This window comes from Phyllobates terribilis, unplaced genomic scaffold, assembly GCF_046119375.1.
Source record: "Phyllobates terribilis strain yellow unplaced genomic scaffold, ASM4611937v1 Scaffold_1__5_contigs__length_1240528914, whole genome shotgun sequence".
Lineage (NCBI taxonomy): Eukaryota > Metazoa > Chordata > Amphibia > Anura > Dendrobatidae > Phyllobates > Phyllobates terribilis.
Window position 1 is genome coordinate 803,684,677 of NW_027362761.1, and position 20,312 is coordinate 803,704,988.

Below are 20,312 nucleotides of genomic sequence, written 5' to 3' on the forward strand. Positions count from 1 at the left end.
GCACTACACAATACAGGTCTCTTTTGCACACTGTATAGTTTGCTAAAAGGCACAAGTTTTAGTGCGAGAGGCCGAAAAATGAACGAGTAATACAACCGTTTATGGTATATGTAGTGTGGGCCCCTAGAGTCAATTCTCCTGGTGGGCCCTAGGCACCCCAGTCCGACCCTGGCTGTGGTCCTGTTGTTCCAGCTGAAATGACACAGCTGCTCCACCAATTCTGCTCTTTGTGAAGGATTTCAAGATAAAGACTGTTACTAATATCAAAAGTTACAGCCATGAGAGAAATTCACCTCAGGGCAAAGAGCAGCCCCAGCCTGTACTATGTGCTGGAGGGCAGAGGTCGCAGTCCATGACCAGAGGAGGAGGAGGATGAGGAGCAGGGCGGGACTCAGGACAGAGTAGGAAGAGTGCAGCTCCAGAGAAGTTCAGTGCTTCCTGCTCTCACACAGATGACATAGTAGCAGGCTGCAGGCTGGCAGCTCAGCGGAGCCATGGACGACTTCTCAAGCCTGGCATATCACGTCTTCACAGCATGGCTCGCCTTCATTTTGGTGTTAATCATGTTGCCCTCCATGTTTGGCATGTCTCTGGGCATTTCTGAGGTGTACCTGAAGATCCTGATGAAAATGCTGGAGGTGAGCAGGGGCTTGTACTCCTATGTGCGACATTCGTCCCCTCACCGCACTGATTGCGCCACAGGTAGCTGTGCAGACTCTGCATACACCTGTAGGTGCGTTACTAAAGCGGTCAGGTGTGAGCCATGGGAGAGTTTGGCTTCAGCCCTATCAGGTGGAGGCACTGTTCCTGTGCCATCTTTTTTCCTCCCCAGCTGCAGCACCTATTTTCTTCTGAGTTGTTTTTTCATTTTTGTTGGTTTTCTGCCTTTTAATTGTACAATAATATAACATTAATATATCCATTATGTGCCGCACCTACAGCCCTCCGGTAAATTAACATAGAATTTTTTTTTTTTCTTTGCCTATTTCCAAGAGTGATAACATTTTTAATTTCCCATCGTCCTAATCGTATGAGGGCTTGTTTTTATTTTATTATGCAATACAGTATAGTTCTGTATGACGCCATTAATTTTGCTAGGCAATGTAGTGTGAAAAAAATTCCAACTGGGATAAAATGGTGAAAAAATAAATGCAATCTCGTAATTTTTTTTTGGGTTTTATTTTTTAAAGGCATTCATTGTGCGGTAAAAATGGTAATCTAATATTAGTCCAATTACGGCACTACCAAACTTGTGTTTATTTAATGTTTTTATTTTTCTATTTAATGACAAAATTCATAATATTGTTAAGAAATAACTACTGTACTTTGTCTATATTTTCTGAGATTTTTTTATTCTGTTTATGGGGCTGAGTGAGTTGTTTTTTTGCTTGTTGAACTGACCTTTTTATTGACATCTATATCATGTACATATGATGCTTTGCTTATTATTAAATTTTTTTAGGAGGTGACTGGAGTTTTGATTGGTTCTCTTTTTCCGGTGTTTACCACAGGGGGTTAATTATATTTTGATCAGACTTGTATGTAAGCGACAATACAAAAAAAAATAAAAATAAAAAAATATCTATCTACGGTATATATATTTTTTTAGCAGTATAGGGAGGTAATTTTAATTATTTTTAAAAACTATATTTTTTACATGATTGTTTAGTGCCCTTAGGGGACTGGAGCCTGCTATCATTAGATTGCTTTTACTGCATATTGCAATATCACACCATATAGTGTAAACCTTGGTCTACTGTGGAGGAATTCTGAGATGACGGCAATAGGGGCCTTCAGCGGATCCCCGGTTGGTTATAATGCCAATCGGTCTCCCGCGATCGTGTCGTGGGGGGCCCAATAGAAGCAGATACGCGCAAGCATCTGCAACCGGTCCATTGACAGTAGCTTTTAAATAGTTAACAGCCGCGTTTGAGCCCCCTGCACAACTGTAGACCTTTTCCCAGGATGTTAATTCACATCCTAATGTGGTACAGTAAGATTAAAAAACAACTGTTCGTTCACCAAAAAAAGAAATGGCCTTTTCCAATATCCTATGTAATCTCTGCAGTTAAATGGATCTGTTAGAACATGTACGTGCAACATGGTAATCTGAATGAGTCCCATCTGTTTGTTTTTTTTTCCACTGATAACACATGTACCCATCATAATCCATGTTCACATAACTGTGTTTATTGACAGACCATATGTCTGTGCAAACCTCATAGGCATGGTATCACAGATGAAAAGGGACAGTACAAGTCTCTGTCCATGAAAAACACGTAGACAGATGGAATCAATGTGTCATCCGTGTGCTGTCTGTATTTAACATTGCAAATTATAAGAGAAGCTTTGGCACTTATTGTATATGTTCGTGAAAAACAATGATTTTAAAAATGGACACACTGAGAGTACACAGATGACACACTGATAGGAAAAATGGACACAAAGATCGTACACTGATCCAAAACATTCAAGGCACCAGTGCAAACTTTTCTTGTACATGTTTAAACGCTAATGTGTGAATGAGGCCTTAAAAAGGGTTTCATTAGGATGGTGTCCATATGGCATTTGTTGTTTTTTATTTAAAGAAGGCCATAGGCTACATGGTGATTTCACATCTAAGGGTATGTGCACACGGTCAGGAGCTGCAGCGTCAAACCCGCAGCGGCAAGATGTTACAGCATAGTGGATGGGATTTCTAGAAATCCCATGTCCACTATGCATCTGTGGATCACGCGCGGAAACTGACATGATGCGCATCTTTCCAGACCGCAGCATGTCAATTTCTCCGGCGGGTCTGCATGCGGGCTTTCCTCATAGACTAACCTCTATCAGGAAAGTCCGCAGGTGGGGTAAAAAAAATAAAAAATGGCGCTGCTCATTTGCATAAAATGAGCGGAAGCCGCCCACGTCCATTCTGCTATGTCGGGGCCTCAGGCGGCTCTGGACGGTGTGCACATACCCTAAGGCCACGTTCACACATTCAGTATTTGGTCAGTATTTTACATCCGTATTTGTAAGCCAAAACCAGGAGAGGAACAATCAGAGGAAAAGTATAATAGAAACACGTCATCACTTCTGTATTTATCACCCACTCCTGGTCTTGGCTGACAAATACTGATTTAAAATACTCACCAAATACTGAATGTGTGAACGTGGCCTAATGGTTATTTAATTCTTTTAAATTTATTTATTTTACTCACTTATCGCCATTAATTCCACAGCACTTGACGTACATCACTGCACTGGGGGCTCACAGCACTTGACGTACATCACTGGGGCTCACAATCTAGATTCCCTACCAGGATGTCTTTGGAGTGTGGGAGGAAACCGGCGGCACACAAACATGGGGGGAAAATGCAAACTCTTTGCAGATGTTGTCCTTTGTGGGATTTGAACCCAGGACCCCAATGCTGCAAGGCTGCAGTGCTAACCGCTGAGCCACCGTTCCAAGGAATGATAAGGAAATGGCACCACTGGATATTTTTCAGTAGCAACTTTAAAAAAAAAAAAAAAAAAAAAAAAAGATCCGTTGGTGCTGTGTCCTCACTACTGCTTTTTACCTTTGAAAACTTGCTCTGATCACTAGGAGGCATGGTACAGTAGCTTGTACTGGCTTTGATGGGCTGCCCTGGATGTTGTGCCCAATTTATCAAAATCAGAAAGGTGAATTCTCGGTGCATGGCAGGAATTTTGTACATGCTTTTTTTGAGCACTATCCTATGGGAAAACAGCACTGTTTAAACTTTTTTTTTTTTTTTTACTATTTAGAGCAAACCTGATATTTTTATCCTTGGTCGTATGTCACGCACAAATTTACCCCCATAGGCAGTGGCGTAACTGGAGTCCGATGTATGGGCCCTTGTAGCGTTCTAAATCCTAAAAAAAAAACATACAAGTTGTCACCCCCTCCTGCATAGTAATGTTCCCCATCCTGGATACTGCTTGACAAGTGCTTTTCAATAAATTAGAATATCATCAAAAAGTTTGATTTCAGTTCTTCAATACAAAAAGTGAAACTCATATATTATATAAAGTCATTACAAACGGTGATATATTTCTAGTGTTTATTTCTGTTAAACGGGGTTGTCCAGTACTTTATATTACCCCCCCACCCTCCCCAATGTATCCCCCCGGGGCCCCTAAGGATTTTTGTAATTACCTTACTTTGCAGATACTGCTTGTAAGCGGCACTATCACTGGCCGCTCACAGGCATCACGTGACCCCCTGGTCTCTGTCTTCTGCATTCCACGGTGGATGCCAGGCTGTGCCCACAACCCAGCAGCCACCGCAGGGACCCCAGCTCTGAGTCACGCCTCACTTGTCGAGATGCCTGTGAGCAGCCAAGGACAGCGACGCTCACAGGCAGAAACAGCAACGTAAGATATTTACAAAAATCCTAAGGGGCCCCGGGGGGATACATTGGGGGGGGGGGGGGGGTAATAGAAAGTACTGGACAACTACTTTAATGTTGATGATTATGGCTTACAGCCAATGAAAACGCAAAAGTCATCTCAGTAAATTAGAATACTTTAGAACACCAGGTTAAAAAATGATTTTAAAATCCGAACTGTTGGCCTACTGAAATGTATGTTCAGTAAATGCACTCAATACTTGGTCAGGGCTCCTTTTGCATCAATTACTGCATCAATGTGGCATGACATGGAGGCGATCAGCCTGTGGCATTGCTGAGGAGTTATGGAAGCCCAGGTTGCTTTGATAGCAGCCTTCAGCTCGTCTGCATTGTTGGGTCTGGTGTCTCTCATCTTCCTCTTGACAATACTCCTTTCTCTATGGGGTTAAGGTCAGACGAGTTTGCTGGCCAATCAAGCACAGTGATACTGTTGTTTTTAAACCAGGTATTGGTACTTTTGGCAGTGTGGACAGATGCCAAGTCCTGCTGGAGAATGAAATTTCCATCTCCAAAAAGCTTGTCGGCAGAGGGAAGCATGAAGTGCTCTAAAATTTCTTGGTAGATGGCTGCACTGACTTTGGTCTTGATAAAACACAGTGGACCTACACCAGCAGATGACATGGCTCCCCAAACCATCACTCATTGTGGAAACTTCACACTAGACCTCAAGCAGCTTGGATTGTGTGCCTCTCCACTCTTCCTCCAGACTCTGGGACCTTTATTTCCAAATGAAATGCAAAATTTACTTTTATCTGAAAACAACACCCTGGACCACTGAGCAACAGTCCAGGTCTTTTTCTCCTTGGCCCAAGTAAGTCGCTTCTTGTGTTGTCTATTGGTCATGAGTGGCTTGACACAAGGAATGCGACACTTGTAGCAGCAGTCCAGTGCTTGTGAATCTCCCCCAATATTTTGATTGGCCTTTTTCTTAAACAAACCTTTCAAGGATGCGGTTATCCTGGTTGCTTGTGCACCTTTTTCCTACCACATATTTTCCTTCCGCTCAACTTTCCATTAATATGCTTGGATACAGAACTCTGTTAACAGCCAGCTTCTTTAGCAATGACCTTTTGTGGCTTGCCCTCCTTTATGGAGTGTGTTAATGACTTCTGGACATCTGTCAAGTCAGCAGTCTTCCCCCATGATTGGAGCCTACTGAAACTGACTAAGGGACCTTTTTAAACGCATTGGAAGCCTTGGCAGGTGTTTTTTGTTAATTATTGTAATTTACTGACACAACTTTTGTGCTTTTCATTGGCTGTAAGCCATAGTCATCAACATCAGCAGAAATAAACACTTGAAATAGATCACTCTGTTTGTAATGACTATATAATAAGTTTCACTTTTTGTATTGAAGAACTGTAATAAATGAACTTTTTGAGGATATTCTAATTTAGTGAGAAGCATTTGTATATCTTGCCTTTCCTGGTATACAGTAGGGAAAATAAGTATTTCAAACACTGCCGAATTTGCAAGTTTTCCCACCCATGAACAATGGAGAGGTCTGTAATTTTTATCACAGGTACACTTCAACTGTGAGAGACAGAATCTAAGAAAAATCCAGAAAATCACATTGTATGATTTTTACATAAGTAATTACTTATTTCATGCAATAAAATGCTATCTGATACAATAGAAAAACAGAACTTAATATTTGGTACTGAAACCTTTGTTTGCAATTACAGAGGTCAGACGTTTCCTGTAGTTCTTGACCAAGTTTGCACACACTGCAGCAGGGATTTTGTCTCACTCTTCCATACAGATATTCTCCTAGATGTTTCGGGTCTATCGCCGGGCAACATTCAGTTTCAGCTCCCTTTAAAGACTTTCTATTGGGTTCAGGTCTGGAGACTCATTAGACCACACAAGGACCTTAAAATGCTAAGGAGCCACTCCTTAGATTCACTGACTGTGTCTTTCGGGTCATTGTTATACTGGAAGACCCAGCCTCGACCCATCTTCAATGCGCTTACTGAGGGAAGGAGATTGATAGCCAGAATCTCACAATGCATGACCCCATCCATCCTCCCTTTAATACGATGCAGTCGTCCTGTCCCTTTTGCAGAAAAGCACCCCCAAAGTATGTTGTTTCCCCAACCGTGCTTCACAGTTGGGATGGTGTTCTTGTGGTTGTACTTATCCTTCTTCTTCCTCCAAACATGGCAAGTGAAGTTGATACCAAAAAGTTCTATTTTGGTCTCATCCGACCACATGACCTTTTCCCGTCCCTCCTCTGGATCATCCAGATGGTCATTGGTGAACTTCAAATTGGCCTGAACATGTGCTGACATGAGCAGGGGGACCTTGCGTGCCCTGCAGGATTTCAATCCTTGATGGTGTAATGTGTTACTGACGCACCCCTGGGCCTGTGTCGCGCAGCGTTGCGCACGCGGGAGCTTACCCGGAGCCGGATCTGTTGAGGGTTGTAGTCTCGTGGCGGTGACCCGGTCCGTGCCCAGGGAGTCAGACTAAGTGGCGCTGTATCAGCGGTAGATGTAGGACGACTATGCCACCCGTTGAATGCAGCTATGGAGCTGCCGCTGCAGGGCAGACCGCTGAGGCCGGTGGTAGGATAGTGCAGCGTAGATGGTATAACCCCCAACGGGAGGGGTATGGCCTCAGGGCAGCCGACGTGGATGATGGGGGTAGCAGGAACCACTCAGAGACGATGCGGTGTAGTTCAGGGTCTTTACTGGTGACAAAGATAGACCCTCCCGGAGTACTGGCTAGCGGTTGGGGCCTGGTCAGTCCTTGAGCAGATGGGATCTCCCCTGGCCAGGCGGAGTTGTAGGCCTCCCAAACTAACGATACTCTTCTGGCTACCTTGCTAGAAGCGAGTATAAGTAGCCCACGTCCCTGAGTGTACCGTGTGGTGCTCACCTGTATGGCCGGTGACTCGGGGCCTTCTAGTAGCTTCCGCTCCACGACGGCGGTGCTGGTCCCATGCGTGTGACCGTGCCTTCGGGTTTCTTGGCCAGAGGACCTGAAATCCCCTGCCTGACGGATTCTGCTGCTGGGTAGGAGTTAGTCCCCACAGCCTCGGACTCCGGGTCCGGTAAGAAATCTTCTCAGTCAGGGCGAGCTCTGCAGCTGCCAGCCCCTGACTCTTTGTAACACTGCTCCCACAGAGCTCCTGTTGTTTCTTCCTATGCTGCTTCTCTTCTCTACTTCTGGCATGGCCCAGGAGCTGGGCCCAGCCGGAGCCACAGCTCCCTGTCAGCCCTCCTGGCTGCACTCTCCCTCTGAACTCTCTAACCCTGCCTCAGCCCCAGGTTTATACAGGGGAAGTTCTTCCCCTCCCAGGACTGGGCAGGAGGTGTGGCATGCACAGGATCCCTGACCAAGAGACCTCTCACCTGCTCTCAGACATAACATTGCTTGTTACTGTGGAAACCAGATCCCTGGGGTGCCACATTACTAATGGTAATGTTTGAGACTGTGGACCCAGCTTTCTTCAGGTCATTAACCAGGTCCTCCCTTGTAGTACTGGGCTGATTCCTGACCTTTCTCAGAATCATCCTTACCCCACGAGACGAGATCTTGCATTGAGCCCCAGACCGAGGAAGATTGACAGTCATCTTGTGTTTCTTCCGTTTTCTAATTGTCTCTTCAGAGAGGAAGAGGACCAGAACTCTAGTGCCACCTACAAGAAGTAGCAATCCTAAAAGTTAATAGCCCTTTAACGAGCCTTATCACATAACTTAGGATATAAGCCAGAACCAGAAACTCAATTTGCAGACACTGTGTTTCGGGGTACTGCCCATCGTCAGTGCAAAGTGAGAGTTCTGGTTTTTCTGGATGAGAGGCGTCAGACCAGTATCTAATTTTCTAATAATTGCACCAACAGTTTCCTTCTCAACAAACTGCTTGCCTATTGTTCTGTAACTCATCCCAGCCTTGTGCAGGTCTACAATTTTGTCCCTGTTGTCCTTAGACAGCACTTTGGTCTTGGCCATTGTGTGATTTATTGAGTGTGTGGACAGGTGTCTTTTATATAGGTAACGAGTTCAAGCAGGTGCAATTAATACTGGTAATGAGTGCAGAGGACTTTTTAAAGAAAAGCTAACAGGTCTGTGAGAGCCAGAATTCTTTCTGGTTGGTAGGTGATCAAATACTTATTTATCGCAATAAAATGCAATTTAATTATTTCAAAATCATACAATGTGATTTTCTGGTTTTTATATTTCGATTCTGTCTCTGAGGTGAATTATACCTACAATACAAATTACAGACTTCTCCATTGTTTGTAGGTGGGGAACACTGCCGATTTTGCAAGTTATCAAATACTTATTTTCCAAACCGTAAATCTTGCCTATCCTGGTTTATGTATATATGTATGTGTGTGTGTGTGTGTGTGTGTGTGTGTGTGTGTATATATATAAAATGTCAGCTGAGTTCAGTGTGCAAGCAACGGGAGCACATGACGTCACTGCCATGCGCCCCCAATCACGTGCATTCCGACATCAGCTACTGGCTTCCGATTGGCTGGCAAGTGTATTGCAGCACACGGATCTCTGTGCCGCAATACACTTCACCTGAATGTGCGTCCGAGTTTGCGCTTGCCCTCCTCACCCGCGTAGGCCCAGTTGCGACGTCTGCGATATTTAGGCCCCTGCCCATAGGCTTCAATGTATGATGGGCCCAACTTCAACATGTCTTCGATATTAGCTGTTTTTTTACGACCAAATTGCAAAACTAAGTCTTACAACACTGACTAATCTCCCAAATGTTTTTGGTCGTGCAACTTCTGTGAAACTTGCTGTCGTATACACAAGTTGCCTTGCCCTGTAGCCCTCGCATTAATTTAAGAAAGGGCAATCCCATTCTTTAAAGGAAAAGGGAAGGACTGGCACAGTTAGTAAGCTAGAGTTCTGTGCTGGCTGTACACCGCAAAAAACTAAAGTGTAAGAAGGTGGGGGGGTGGGGTTGTACAAACGGCACTAGTAACCTATAAATTATTATTATTATAGCGCCATTTATTCCATGGCGCTTTATATGTGAAAAAAGGGGTATACCTACAAGAACAATTACAGTAATCATATAAATATTAATTAAATGAGAATGCAAAATGGCTAGCAGTTAGAAAATAAGTGATCGCATTTATTGTCACCCCGAAGAAGCCACAGCTGGTGGTGTAACACGTGGGGTTCTCTCTCCCTCTCTCCTCCCTATTTCCTTGTTGGAGTTTATTCCTTAGAGGTCACACATCCAGGTCTTTATTCGTTCATTGAGACATTATTACTGATCTGCTATCTACACGCATGGATATTTCACTTTGCTTATTCCATATTTTTGGTGACCTGTTTGGTACGCTATAGCCGGTTGCTATTATTATTTTAGTAACTGGTGCAATATTTCCTACTAGTTGTCACTGCTGCTACATAGGCTCCAATTTTTACAGTTGCTTTTTTTCCTCAAATCTTCACTTTTTCCAACCTTTAGGCTATGTTGACACGTTGCTTTTTTGCTTCTTTTTTTCTGCAGCCAAACCTGATCTATTGGCAGTAAAAAAAAAAGCTGCAGACAAAAAGTAAGTCTTGCTGGCTTTTCTTGCTGGCTTTTCTTGCTGGCTTTTCTTGCTGGCTTTTCTTGCTGGCTTTTCTTGCTGGCTTTTCTTGCTGGCTTTTCTTGCTGGCTTTTCTTGCTGGCTTTTCTTGCTGGCTTTTTCAGGATCCCAAAGTTTAGCTTTGCTTCCACCATACAAGCATGAACAATGCAAGGTGTTAGGGCACCAATGCAAGACATACTGTATGTGAACCATAAAACATTTTTGGAAATTGATCAAATTTTTTATTGGAAAAAGATTTGTATGTCTGAAAAAATAGTGACTATTCTAATATTCATTAAAAAAAATACATACGGTAATTACAAATGTAACAGCAGGAGGAGTTTAATTGGTCTGGAATAGTGTACCCGAAGACACTGGGAGTGCATTTTGTAGGGCGGACACTGTTTACTTCTACACATTTGTTGGCCATTTAGTTGGTCGGTATTGTTCAATTTCAAACATTGGTTAGGCAATTGTTTACTTTAACCCCTTTAAAGCCCATGACGTACTAATACGTGTCTGTGCCCTGGGACTTAAGAGCCTGACCCGTATTAGTACGTCATCGCGATCGCGCGCGCACACAGGCTGTGCGGGCGCGATCGCCGCCGGGTGTCAGCTGATTGTCACAGCTGACACCCGGTACTATATGCAGGGAGTGGTCCCGCACCGCTCCCGGCACATTAACCCCCGCAATGCTGCGATCGAAGTCGATCGCAGCATTGCGGTGGCTAAGGGGAGGTGATCGCAATACTCACCTCCTCTTCCGGCCTCCAGCGCTGTCTGCCGCGGCTTCCCGGGTGTTGCCATAACGACCCGATGTCGTCATGACAACATCCGGGTCACCAGACAGCAGGAAGATTGTTTGGTCATGCGCAGTGCATGACCAAACAATCTTCTCACTGTGCATCGCTGACTGCCTGCATGGCACAGGGATGGTGCTCCATCCCTATGCTATACAGGCGATCAGAATAAAAAAGTGAAAGTCCCTGAGTGGGACAAAGTAAAAAAGTAAAAAAACTTTCAGAAAGTGTGGGGAAAAAAAATAAAAAAAATTGTAAAAATATAAAAAAAAATAAAAAAAATAATCCACCAAAAATAAAAATATAATGTACCCATCAATAAATATTATTATGAAAAAAACAAACAATAAAAGTACACATATTTGGTATCGCCGCGTCCGTAACAACCTGACCTATAAAACTGTCCCACTAGTTAACACCTTCAGTGAACACGGTAAAAAAAAAAAAAAAAAAAAAAACGAAGGAAAAAACAATGCTTTATCATCATACCGCCAAACAAAAAATGGAATAACACGCGATCAAAAAGACGAATATAAATAAAAATGGTACCGCTGAAAACGTCATCTTGTCCCGCAAAAAACAAGCTGCCATACAGCTCCATCATCCGAAAAAATCAAAGTTATAGCTCTCAGAATAAAGCGATGCAAAAAAATATGTTTTTCTATAAAATAGCTTTTATTGTGTAAAAGCGCCAAAACATAGAAAAACAATATAAATGTGGTACCGATGTAAACGTACTGACCCGAAGAATAAAGCTGCCTTATCAATTTTACCACACGCGGAGTAGAATAAATTAAAAAAAAAAAAAAAAAAAACACATTTCCTGAATTGTTGGTTTTTGTTTATTCTGCCTCCCAAAAGCTGGAATAGAAAATGATCAAAAAATGCCACGTGCCTGAAAATGGCAGCAATAAAAACGTCAACTCATCCCGCAAAAAACAAGCCGTCACATGACTGTCTGCCAAAATATGGAAAAATTATAGCTCTCAAAATATGGCGATGCAATAACTAGATTTTACAAAATGTGTCTTTTAGTGTGTCAATCATAAAAACCCGATATGATTCTGGTATCTCTGTAGTCGCACCGACCCGAAGAATAAGGTCGTCTAATCACTTATACCGCACTAGGAACGGCGTAAAAAATAAACGCTAGGGCTGGGGTTGGGGTTAGGGTTGTTTTTTTATTCAAAAGTTAAAAAAAAAAACAAAAAAAAAAAAAAAAAAAACGATATGGCAACTAGTGTTGAACGCAAGTGCTCACTACTTGAGTTTGCATCGGGTGCTCGGGTATGCATTGAGTATCGTGGGTGCTCGAGTCTCCGCCCCATATGCTTCGCGGCCAAAAAAACCTCGCGGGGATTGCCTGCCATGCACGAGCGATCCCCGCATGTTTTTTTTGGGGTGTCTAATAACCGTGAAACATGCTTGCGGGGACTCGAGCATTTCACTCCAGCACCCGTGATACATGGTGCATACCTGAGTACCCGATGCAAACTCAAGCAGCGAGCATTTGAGCTCAAGACTAATGACAACTTATTCAATATGATGACCTAATGTCATCAAATTCTGTGTCGTACCTCTGGGTTCAAAATGTTCACTATACCCCTTGATAAAATCCTTGAGGGGTGTAGTTTCCAAAATGGGGTCACTTGTGGGGGGTTTCAACTATTTAGGCACATCAGGGGCTCTCCAAACGCGACATGGTGTCCGCTCTCGATTCCAGCCGATTTTGCGTTCAAAAAGTCACACAGTGCTCCTTTCCTTCTGATCTCTGCCATGCACCCAAACACTGTATTTTCCCCACATATGGGGTATTGGCGTACTCTGGAGAAATTGCACAAAGTTTTTGGGGTACATTTTCTCCTCTTACCCTTGTGAAAATAAAAAAATTAGGACTAAAAGTGGAAAAAGTTAGATTTTTTTTATTTTCACTGCTCCATGTTATAAACTTCTGTAAAGGACTTGGGGGTTCAGGGTGCTCACCACACATCTAGATAAGTTCCCTGAGGGGTCTAGTTTCCAAAATGGTGTCACTTGTGGGGGGTTTCCACTGTTTAGGCACATCAGGGGCACATCCGCTAATTATTCAAGCAAATTTTACAATCAAAAAGTCAAATGGCGCTCCTTCCCTTCCGAACCCTGCCGTGCGCCCAAACAGTGGTTTTCCCCCACATATGGGGTATCTGCTTACTCAGGAGAAACTGCACAACAAATTTTGGGGTCCATTTTTTTCCTGTTACCCCTGCGAAAATAAAAAAAAATTGGGTCAAAGTAACATTTTTGTGAAAAAAGTTAAATGTTCATTTTTTTTCTTAAACATTCCAAAAATTCCTGTGAAGCACCTGAAGGGTTAATAAAGTTATTGAATGTGGTTTTGAGTACCTTGAGGGGTGCAGTTTTTAGAATGGTGTCACTTTTGGCTATTTTATGTCATAAAGACCCCTCAAAGTGACTTTAAATATGATGTGGTCCCTAAAAAAATGGTATTGTAAATTTTGTTGGAAAAATGAGAAATCGCTGGTCAACTTTTAACCCTTATAGCTCCCCAATTAAAAAAAAATTTTGGCTCCAAAATTGTGCTGATGTAAAGTAGACATGTGGGAAATGTTATTTATTAACTATTTTGTGGGACATATCTCTCTGATTTAAGGGCATAAAAATTCAAATTTTGAAAATTGCAAAATTTTCGCCAAATCTCCGTGTTTTTCACAAATAAACGCAAGTGATATCGAATAAATTTTACCACTATCATGAAGTACAATATGTCACGAAAAAACAGTCTCAGAATCAGGGGAATCCGTTGAAGCGTTCCAGAGTAATTACCTCATTAAGTGACAGTGGTCAGAATTGTAAAAATTGGCTTGGTCATTAACGTGCAAACCACCTTGGGTTGTAAAGGGGTTAACACATATGACTAATTTAATTAAATTGTACTAATCCTAACTGCCATTCTCATGTGAGAAGACCAAGATATTTTTGGTTTAAACTTGTGAAAAATCACAAAAATGAATGGTTTTCACATCCTGCTATAACTGCTTTTTTTCACTAAAAACGCAGCAAAAACTGATGGCAATGTTTTTTGCTTCGTTTTTGCACTTGTTGCTTTCTATGGCTGAAAAAAAAAAGGCAGGGCTGTGGAGTCTGAGTCGTTGTCCATTTTGGTGGAGTTGGTATAAAATGGTCCGACTCCTAAAATAATAAATTGGGTTCATTAGTACAATGCAGTTTGTGGGGAATATTTTTTCATAAGAATTTGGGAAAGTTATGAAATGTCCTATAGAAGTCTGTTCTGTTCCTGATCTAAGGATCTCTACTTTTAGGTGAGATGAAACTGTGCTGCATTTTATGTACATGCTTAGTAGTGAGGCAGTGCTGTGAACTCTGTGGTTTGGCTTACTGACTCTACAGCCCTGGAAGAATCACTGAAAGAGGTGACATGCTGCAGTTTTAAAAAAAAAAAAAAAAAAAAAAAAAAAAAAAGCAGTTTTCAAATTCAGTCAGGAAAAATACCAATGTATGTGCATGGGATTTAGAAAAGCTCATGGCTTTTGCTGGTACTGTAAAAAGCAGCTTTTAATTTGACTAAAAAAAGCAGGAAAAAATGCAACGTGTGAACATAGCCTTAAAATCTGTCATTTCTGTTAGGCTCTTTTCACACGTTCCGTTTTTGCTGGTTTTTTTTTTTTAGCCACCTTTATTTTACAATAATTTAGATTTCTGTTTATAATAAAGTTACAAGGGGGAGTGAAGGGTAACATTTGCAACGTGCAATTTTCCATCTAAATTTAGTAAGTTTGCATTCTATTGTATTTTCTCTTTAAATTACAATCTGTCGTTAACGGTATTTTTCCCAGCATTTTTCAGCTTTTTTTTTTCCCCCTCGTTTGATCTTTTACAAAAAAATAAGTTACATCAAATTAATCTATTGAGCAATAGTTTAACATTTTTTAGGTAATTCAAGTGAGTTGCGTGCAACTGCCAACATGAAGTCCAAGACTCACAAAAATGTGCAGCAAAAGAAATGAAATATACCCTTCCTTCCTTTACTCCTTTAATTCCATTACCTAATATTACACAACATAGAGTAACCGTCATTTTATTTGTTTAATAAACCAATAGTACACATGTAAATAAGCAACTTTGTAATATATCTTATCAGAGAAATCGGCTTGTTACATTGTGACAGATTATTACATTACTGAGATAGGAGATGGCAGTTGCTACTGATAAGATTCTGTGTAGATAGCAAAAAGCAAAGCTCCTCCCTTCTCCCATCCATCTACAGTAGATAGGAGATGGCAGTTTCTAATGTTAAGATTCTATCTCGGTAATGTAACAATCTTCTCTGAATACAGATTTTACCTGTGAATTTAGAATTTTGAGAATGACTGATCAGTCAAGAAGGAGAGAGAAGCAGATTTCTCTGTGATTTGACAGCCAAATCACATATCTAAAATAGACTACTGTCTTACAAATTGGTGAGGGTGACCAAAAAAAACATGTAGTCCGAATATTAATACTAATCAACATGGGGTTTTCTTATTTTCAATGGCGTAGTGTGAGTTGGCAGCGCCTGACGAAAACCTAGCATTTTGCACCCACTAACCTATAAATCGTTAGCACTTCTTCACTCCCTTCTAATAGTCCAGTATTTAACCCTTATTCTCCCATGCACAAGTATTGAATGTTAAGAAAATACATATTTAATTTTAGCTTGCTTGTTGCCTCTAGATATTTTAAGCTTTTTTGCTTAAATCTGGCATAAAATATTTTATACTTTTTTGTCCTATGTAACTGTTTTATTATCCTAACCCTAGTTAGGGTTAGAAAAAGTATTTTAAACAAAATTTATTGTAACATTAGTGTGGTGTGTTTTTTTTTTTTTATTAAATTGAGAGGAGAGGTGTAGAGTTGTTGAAGAGTACAGTGCATCCTCTGTTATCTCAGTGGCTGCCTATGCAGAGCAGAGTAGTTGAGATGAGACGGCGGATGCTGTTTACTTACACAGAAACAGAGATGAAATCAGTGCCTATGCAGAGCACAGCATCATGATAAAGGTATTGCTAAGGCTGCTGAGCTGCACTCTGCATAGACACTAAGTGGGCTTCCTTACTCTCCTCCTCCTGGCCATTCGAAGCTAGAAGAAGCTGCATTTGTTAGCACCTCAGTAAATATTGCCTAGGGCTAAGGACAGGTCCTTGGATCATTTCACAGTCAGGGAAAGAGCAAAAAAATTGTGCCTCTGTAGAATTTTAAGTTGTTGTTGCCCCCTCCATGCTGTACTAGTGTGGTTCTTTGATCTAATAACTTTTTCCTACCTTTCCTGATTTCTTCAAGATTCTTAAAAAGGCTCCACTGGATAGTTGGTAAAATCTCAAAGGATTATATATTTATCATTAGGATTTTAAATGATTACGAAAACAGGGGTCACTTAATTTACTGTTTAGACCTTATTCAGACATCCGTGTTAATGTATATATTGCATCATGGAAAAACACATACAGCATACGGATGCCATCCTTGTGATGTCCGTGTTTGACTTTGCAAAGTATATGCAAAGTTTTTTAAATTTATTTATCCATCCATGAAAAACATTGATGATGCACTGATGACATCGGTACCACTTTTTCACGTGTGAATTAGACCTTAGGGAATAATGGTCACTCATGTGCAGTACCGCTAAATTCACAGTTGGACATGGGAAGTTTGTTGTCGTGAATGATGGTGGTCCCAATGATGTCTGATTCAAGACTGAGTCCTAGTTAGAATGATTTTGCAATTCATTTATTGATACGTTTCACTTCTTAGGCAACTTGGGGGCTATTAACTGCATTGCAAAACTATGGGAAGAAAGAACACACCCTGATCTCTGCAGCTACAGTGTAGTATAGAACAGAGCTGAGTGTCAATACAAGATCCATATCTCCTCTCACAACAGTCAGTGTGGGGGAGGGAGAATATGGCAGAGCAAACTGTGACTACAAACATTTCCAGATGTTTACTCACAGCATTCATTGTGGGGAGAAGGGCAGAGCAGACATCACTTTCAAACCATAGCTGCTGTTGCAGAAGTGTTTGTAATCACACTCAGCTCTAGTGTACCCTGCTCCCACACTGACTGTCATGAGAGGTGATCTGGAAGTGTATGTAATGACACTGGGCTCTGCTCTACACTACACAGTATGTGATTGGTCAACATCATGCAGAAGAAAGTACACTGTTAGTTTTTTTTTTTTTTTTAAACAATGAGTTTTTATTAGAATTTTTCAAACATAACAAAGGGAAAAGGGTATCAGATACATCACATACAATATTTAGTGTACAATAATGCTTCTGAGAGCAAGTAGCAAGGAAACTTTAATGTCATGAACCTGAGGAACAAGAGAGGAAGGGTAGCAGGATATAAGCCAACCTCTCAATTGTGGAAGGGAGAGGAGGGGGGGGGGGGGGGGAGTAAACCAGGGAAGGGTATATTCTCCAAAATGGATACCATCAGTTTCTTCTCTATGTATAATTCCTAAGTTCAGTTTCTACAAAAGCAAGAAGTATGGAGTAATGGTAATCATGAACATATTATACTCAAGATTTACACTTTTAGTTTTTGAGAAACTGCATTACTCATAAATTTGCCCAGGGGTAAAAAAAACAACACCTTTAAGGGTACTATAATATGAATTGTAATAAATATTTTATTATCTGGGTTATAAAGCCATTCCATAATAGCATTTTTCCAAGTAACTAAGTGCACCAGGCTCATCAGGTATAAGACATCTATTTAATGTGGTTAGTGTGTATTATGAAACAAGATAAGCTTTAAGCTGTGTTCACACATGTTGTTTTTTTTTGCGTCACAAATCTGCAGTAAAACTGATCTCTGGCAGGAAATCACCTGCGTCAAAAACGCAGGTTTTGCTGCGTTTTTTTATGTTATTTTTCACTGTCGTTCTGTCTCTATTTATGCATGTACATAAAGTTCTGTGAAAAAAAGAACCCCATTCTCTTTTGCCATCTCCTCTTGATGCGTTTTTTCCACCACCCATTACTTCCTATGGGTAAAAAACGCTGAAAGAAGTGACATGCTCTATTTTCCAAAAACCCAACCAACGCAACAAAAAAAACTTGGTACTGCAAAACTCATCTGAAAATTTGCATAAAAATCTGCAGCAAAAAAACGCTGAAAAACATAACATGTGTGAACATAGCCTTAGGCTCTGATCAAATGTCCGCTTTTGATCTGTTAGTAACGGATCCAGCGTTTAAAAAAAAAAAAAAAAAAAAAAAAAAATATGAATGTGTCACAAAACCGATCCAAAATGGAAACCAAATGAACAGGTTCGGTAGTGGAATGTTTTGTTTCTGTTTATCCAGTGGACCCAAAAGCAGAAATACAAACTGGATATGTGAACATAGTCTTAAATGGATGCCTCTGACAGATGTCAAAGAGTGGATACCATTAAAAAATGTGTGTTTTTTACTGTGTACCATTTTGCCTACCCTTTCCCAAATACTCCTTCCCACCTGCTTGTCTTCCTGCACAACCTCCATCTTTGATTGATTGACAGTTCTGGCTTAATAGAGCCAGAGAATAGATGGAATACAAGCAGGTGGGAAGGTGTATATAAATGATTGGCAGCGCCATGATGCACCGAGCGCCTGTACTTGGTTTGAACAGTCATTCTGTGCTGACAATCCTTTTAAATTGAGGCGCGTGGCCAGTTTGTGCATCATTGTCAGTTCACGGACAGCAGGGTTGCGAACTTGAGATATACAGTACAGACCAAAAGTTTGGACACACCTCATTTAAAAATTTTTCTGTATTTTCACGACTATGAAAATTGTACATTCACACTGAAGGCATCAAAACAATGAATTAACACATGTGGAATTATATACTTAACAAAAAAGTGTGAAACAACTGAAAATATGTCTTATATTCTAGGTTCTTCAAAGTAGCAACCTTTTGCTTTGATGACTGCTTTGCACACTCTTGGCATTCTCTTGATGAGCTTCAAGAGGTAGTCACCGGAAATGGTTTTCACTTCACTGGTGTGCCCTGTCAGGTTCAATAAGTGGGATTTCTTGCCTTATAAATGGGTTTGGGACCATCAGTTGTGTTGTGCAGAAGTCAGGTGGATACACAGATGATAGTCCTACTGAATAGACTGTTAGCTGCTTTTTTCTTGCCATAATACAAATTCTAAGTAAAGAAAAATGAGTGGCCATCATTACTTTAAGAAATGAAGGTCAGTCAGTGTGAAAAATTGGGAAAACTTTGAAAGTGTCCCCAAGTGCAGTTGCAAAAACCATCATGCGCTACAAAGAAACTGGCTCACATGACGCCCGCCCCAGAAAAGGAAGACCAAGAGTGACCTCTGCTTCTGAGGATAAGTTTATCTGAGTCACCAGCCTCAGAAATCGCAGGTTAACAGCAGCTCAGATTAGAGACCAGGTCAATGCCACACAGAGTTCTAGCAGCAGACACATCTCTACAACAACTGTTAAGAGGATACTTTGTGCAGCAGGCCTTCATGGTAAAATAGCTGCTAGGAAACCACTGCTAAGGACAGGCAACAAGCAGAAGAGACTTGTTTGGGCTAAAGAACACAAGGAATGGACATTAGACCAGTGGAAATCTGTGCTTTGGTCTGATGAGTCCAAATTTGAGATCTTTGGTTCCAACCACCGTGTCTTTGTGCGACGCAGAAAAGGTTCCCACCATGAAGCATGGAGGAGGAGGTGTGATGGTGTGGGGGTGCTTTGCTGGTGACACTGTTGGGGATTTATTCAAAATTGAAGGCATACTGAACCAGCATGGCTACCATAGCATCTTGCAGCGACATTCTATTCCATCCGGTTTGCGTTTAGTTGGACCATCATTTATTTTTCAACAGGACAATGACCCCAAACACACCTCCAGGCTGTGTAAGGGCTATTTGACCTAATGGGAGAGTGATGGGGTGCTACGCCAGATGACCTGGTCTCCACAGTCACCAGACCTGAACCCAATCAAGATGGTTTGGGGTGAGCTGGACCGCAGAGTGGTAAGCATCTCTGGGAACTCCTTCAAGATTGTTGGAAGACCATTTCCGGTGACTACCTCTTGAAGCTCATCAAGAGAATACCAAGAGAGTGCAAAGCAGTCATCAAAGCAAAAGGTGGCTACTTTGAAGAAGCTAGAATATAAGACATAATTTCAGTTGTTTCACACTTTTTTGTTAAGTATATAATTCCCCATGTGTTAATTCATAGTTTTGATGCCTTCAGTGTGAATGTACAATTTTCATAGTCATGAAAATACAGAAAAATCTTTAAATGAGGTGTGTCCGAACGTTTGGTCTGTACTGTATATATATTTTTTCAAATCACGTACAGCTAACATTTCTTATGGACACCTTTAAAAACCATAATAAATCAATAAGATTAAGTGATACATGGCTGTGGCCCATAATTCTTATAGGAAGACATTAGCTGCAGACAATGAACTGTAAAATGCTGATACTCCTAATAGTTTCTCCAGTTTGAAAAAAAATCGGACGTGTCGGACCGTGT

The 20,312-nt window shown here is 41.2% G+C and overlaps 1 protein-coding gene across 1 annotated transcript in view; it reads left to right on the forward strand.

Moving 5' to 3' along the window:
• The first annotated feature begins 376 nt into the window (after nt 1–376).
• Nucleotides 377–20,312, forward strand: part of GPAT3 (glycerol-3-phosphate acyltransferase 3) — a 131,200-nt gene continuing 111,264 nt past the window's right edge. The window contains exon 1 of the mRNA XM_073637111.1: nt 377–638. Coding sequence (XP_073493212.1) covers nt 495–638 — 144 coding nt within the window. The 5' untranslated portion in view covers nt 377–494. The remainder of the gene's footprint in view (nt 639–20,312) is intronic.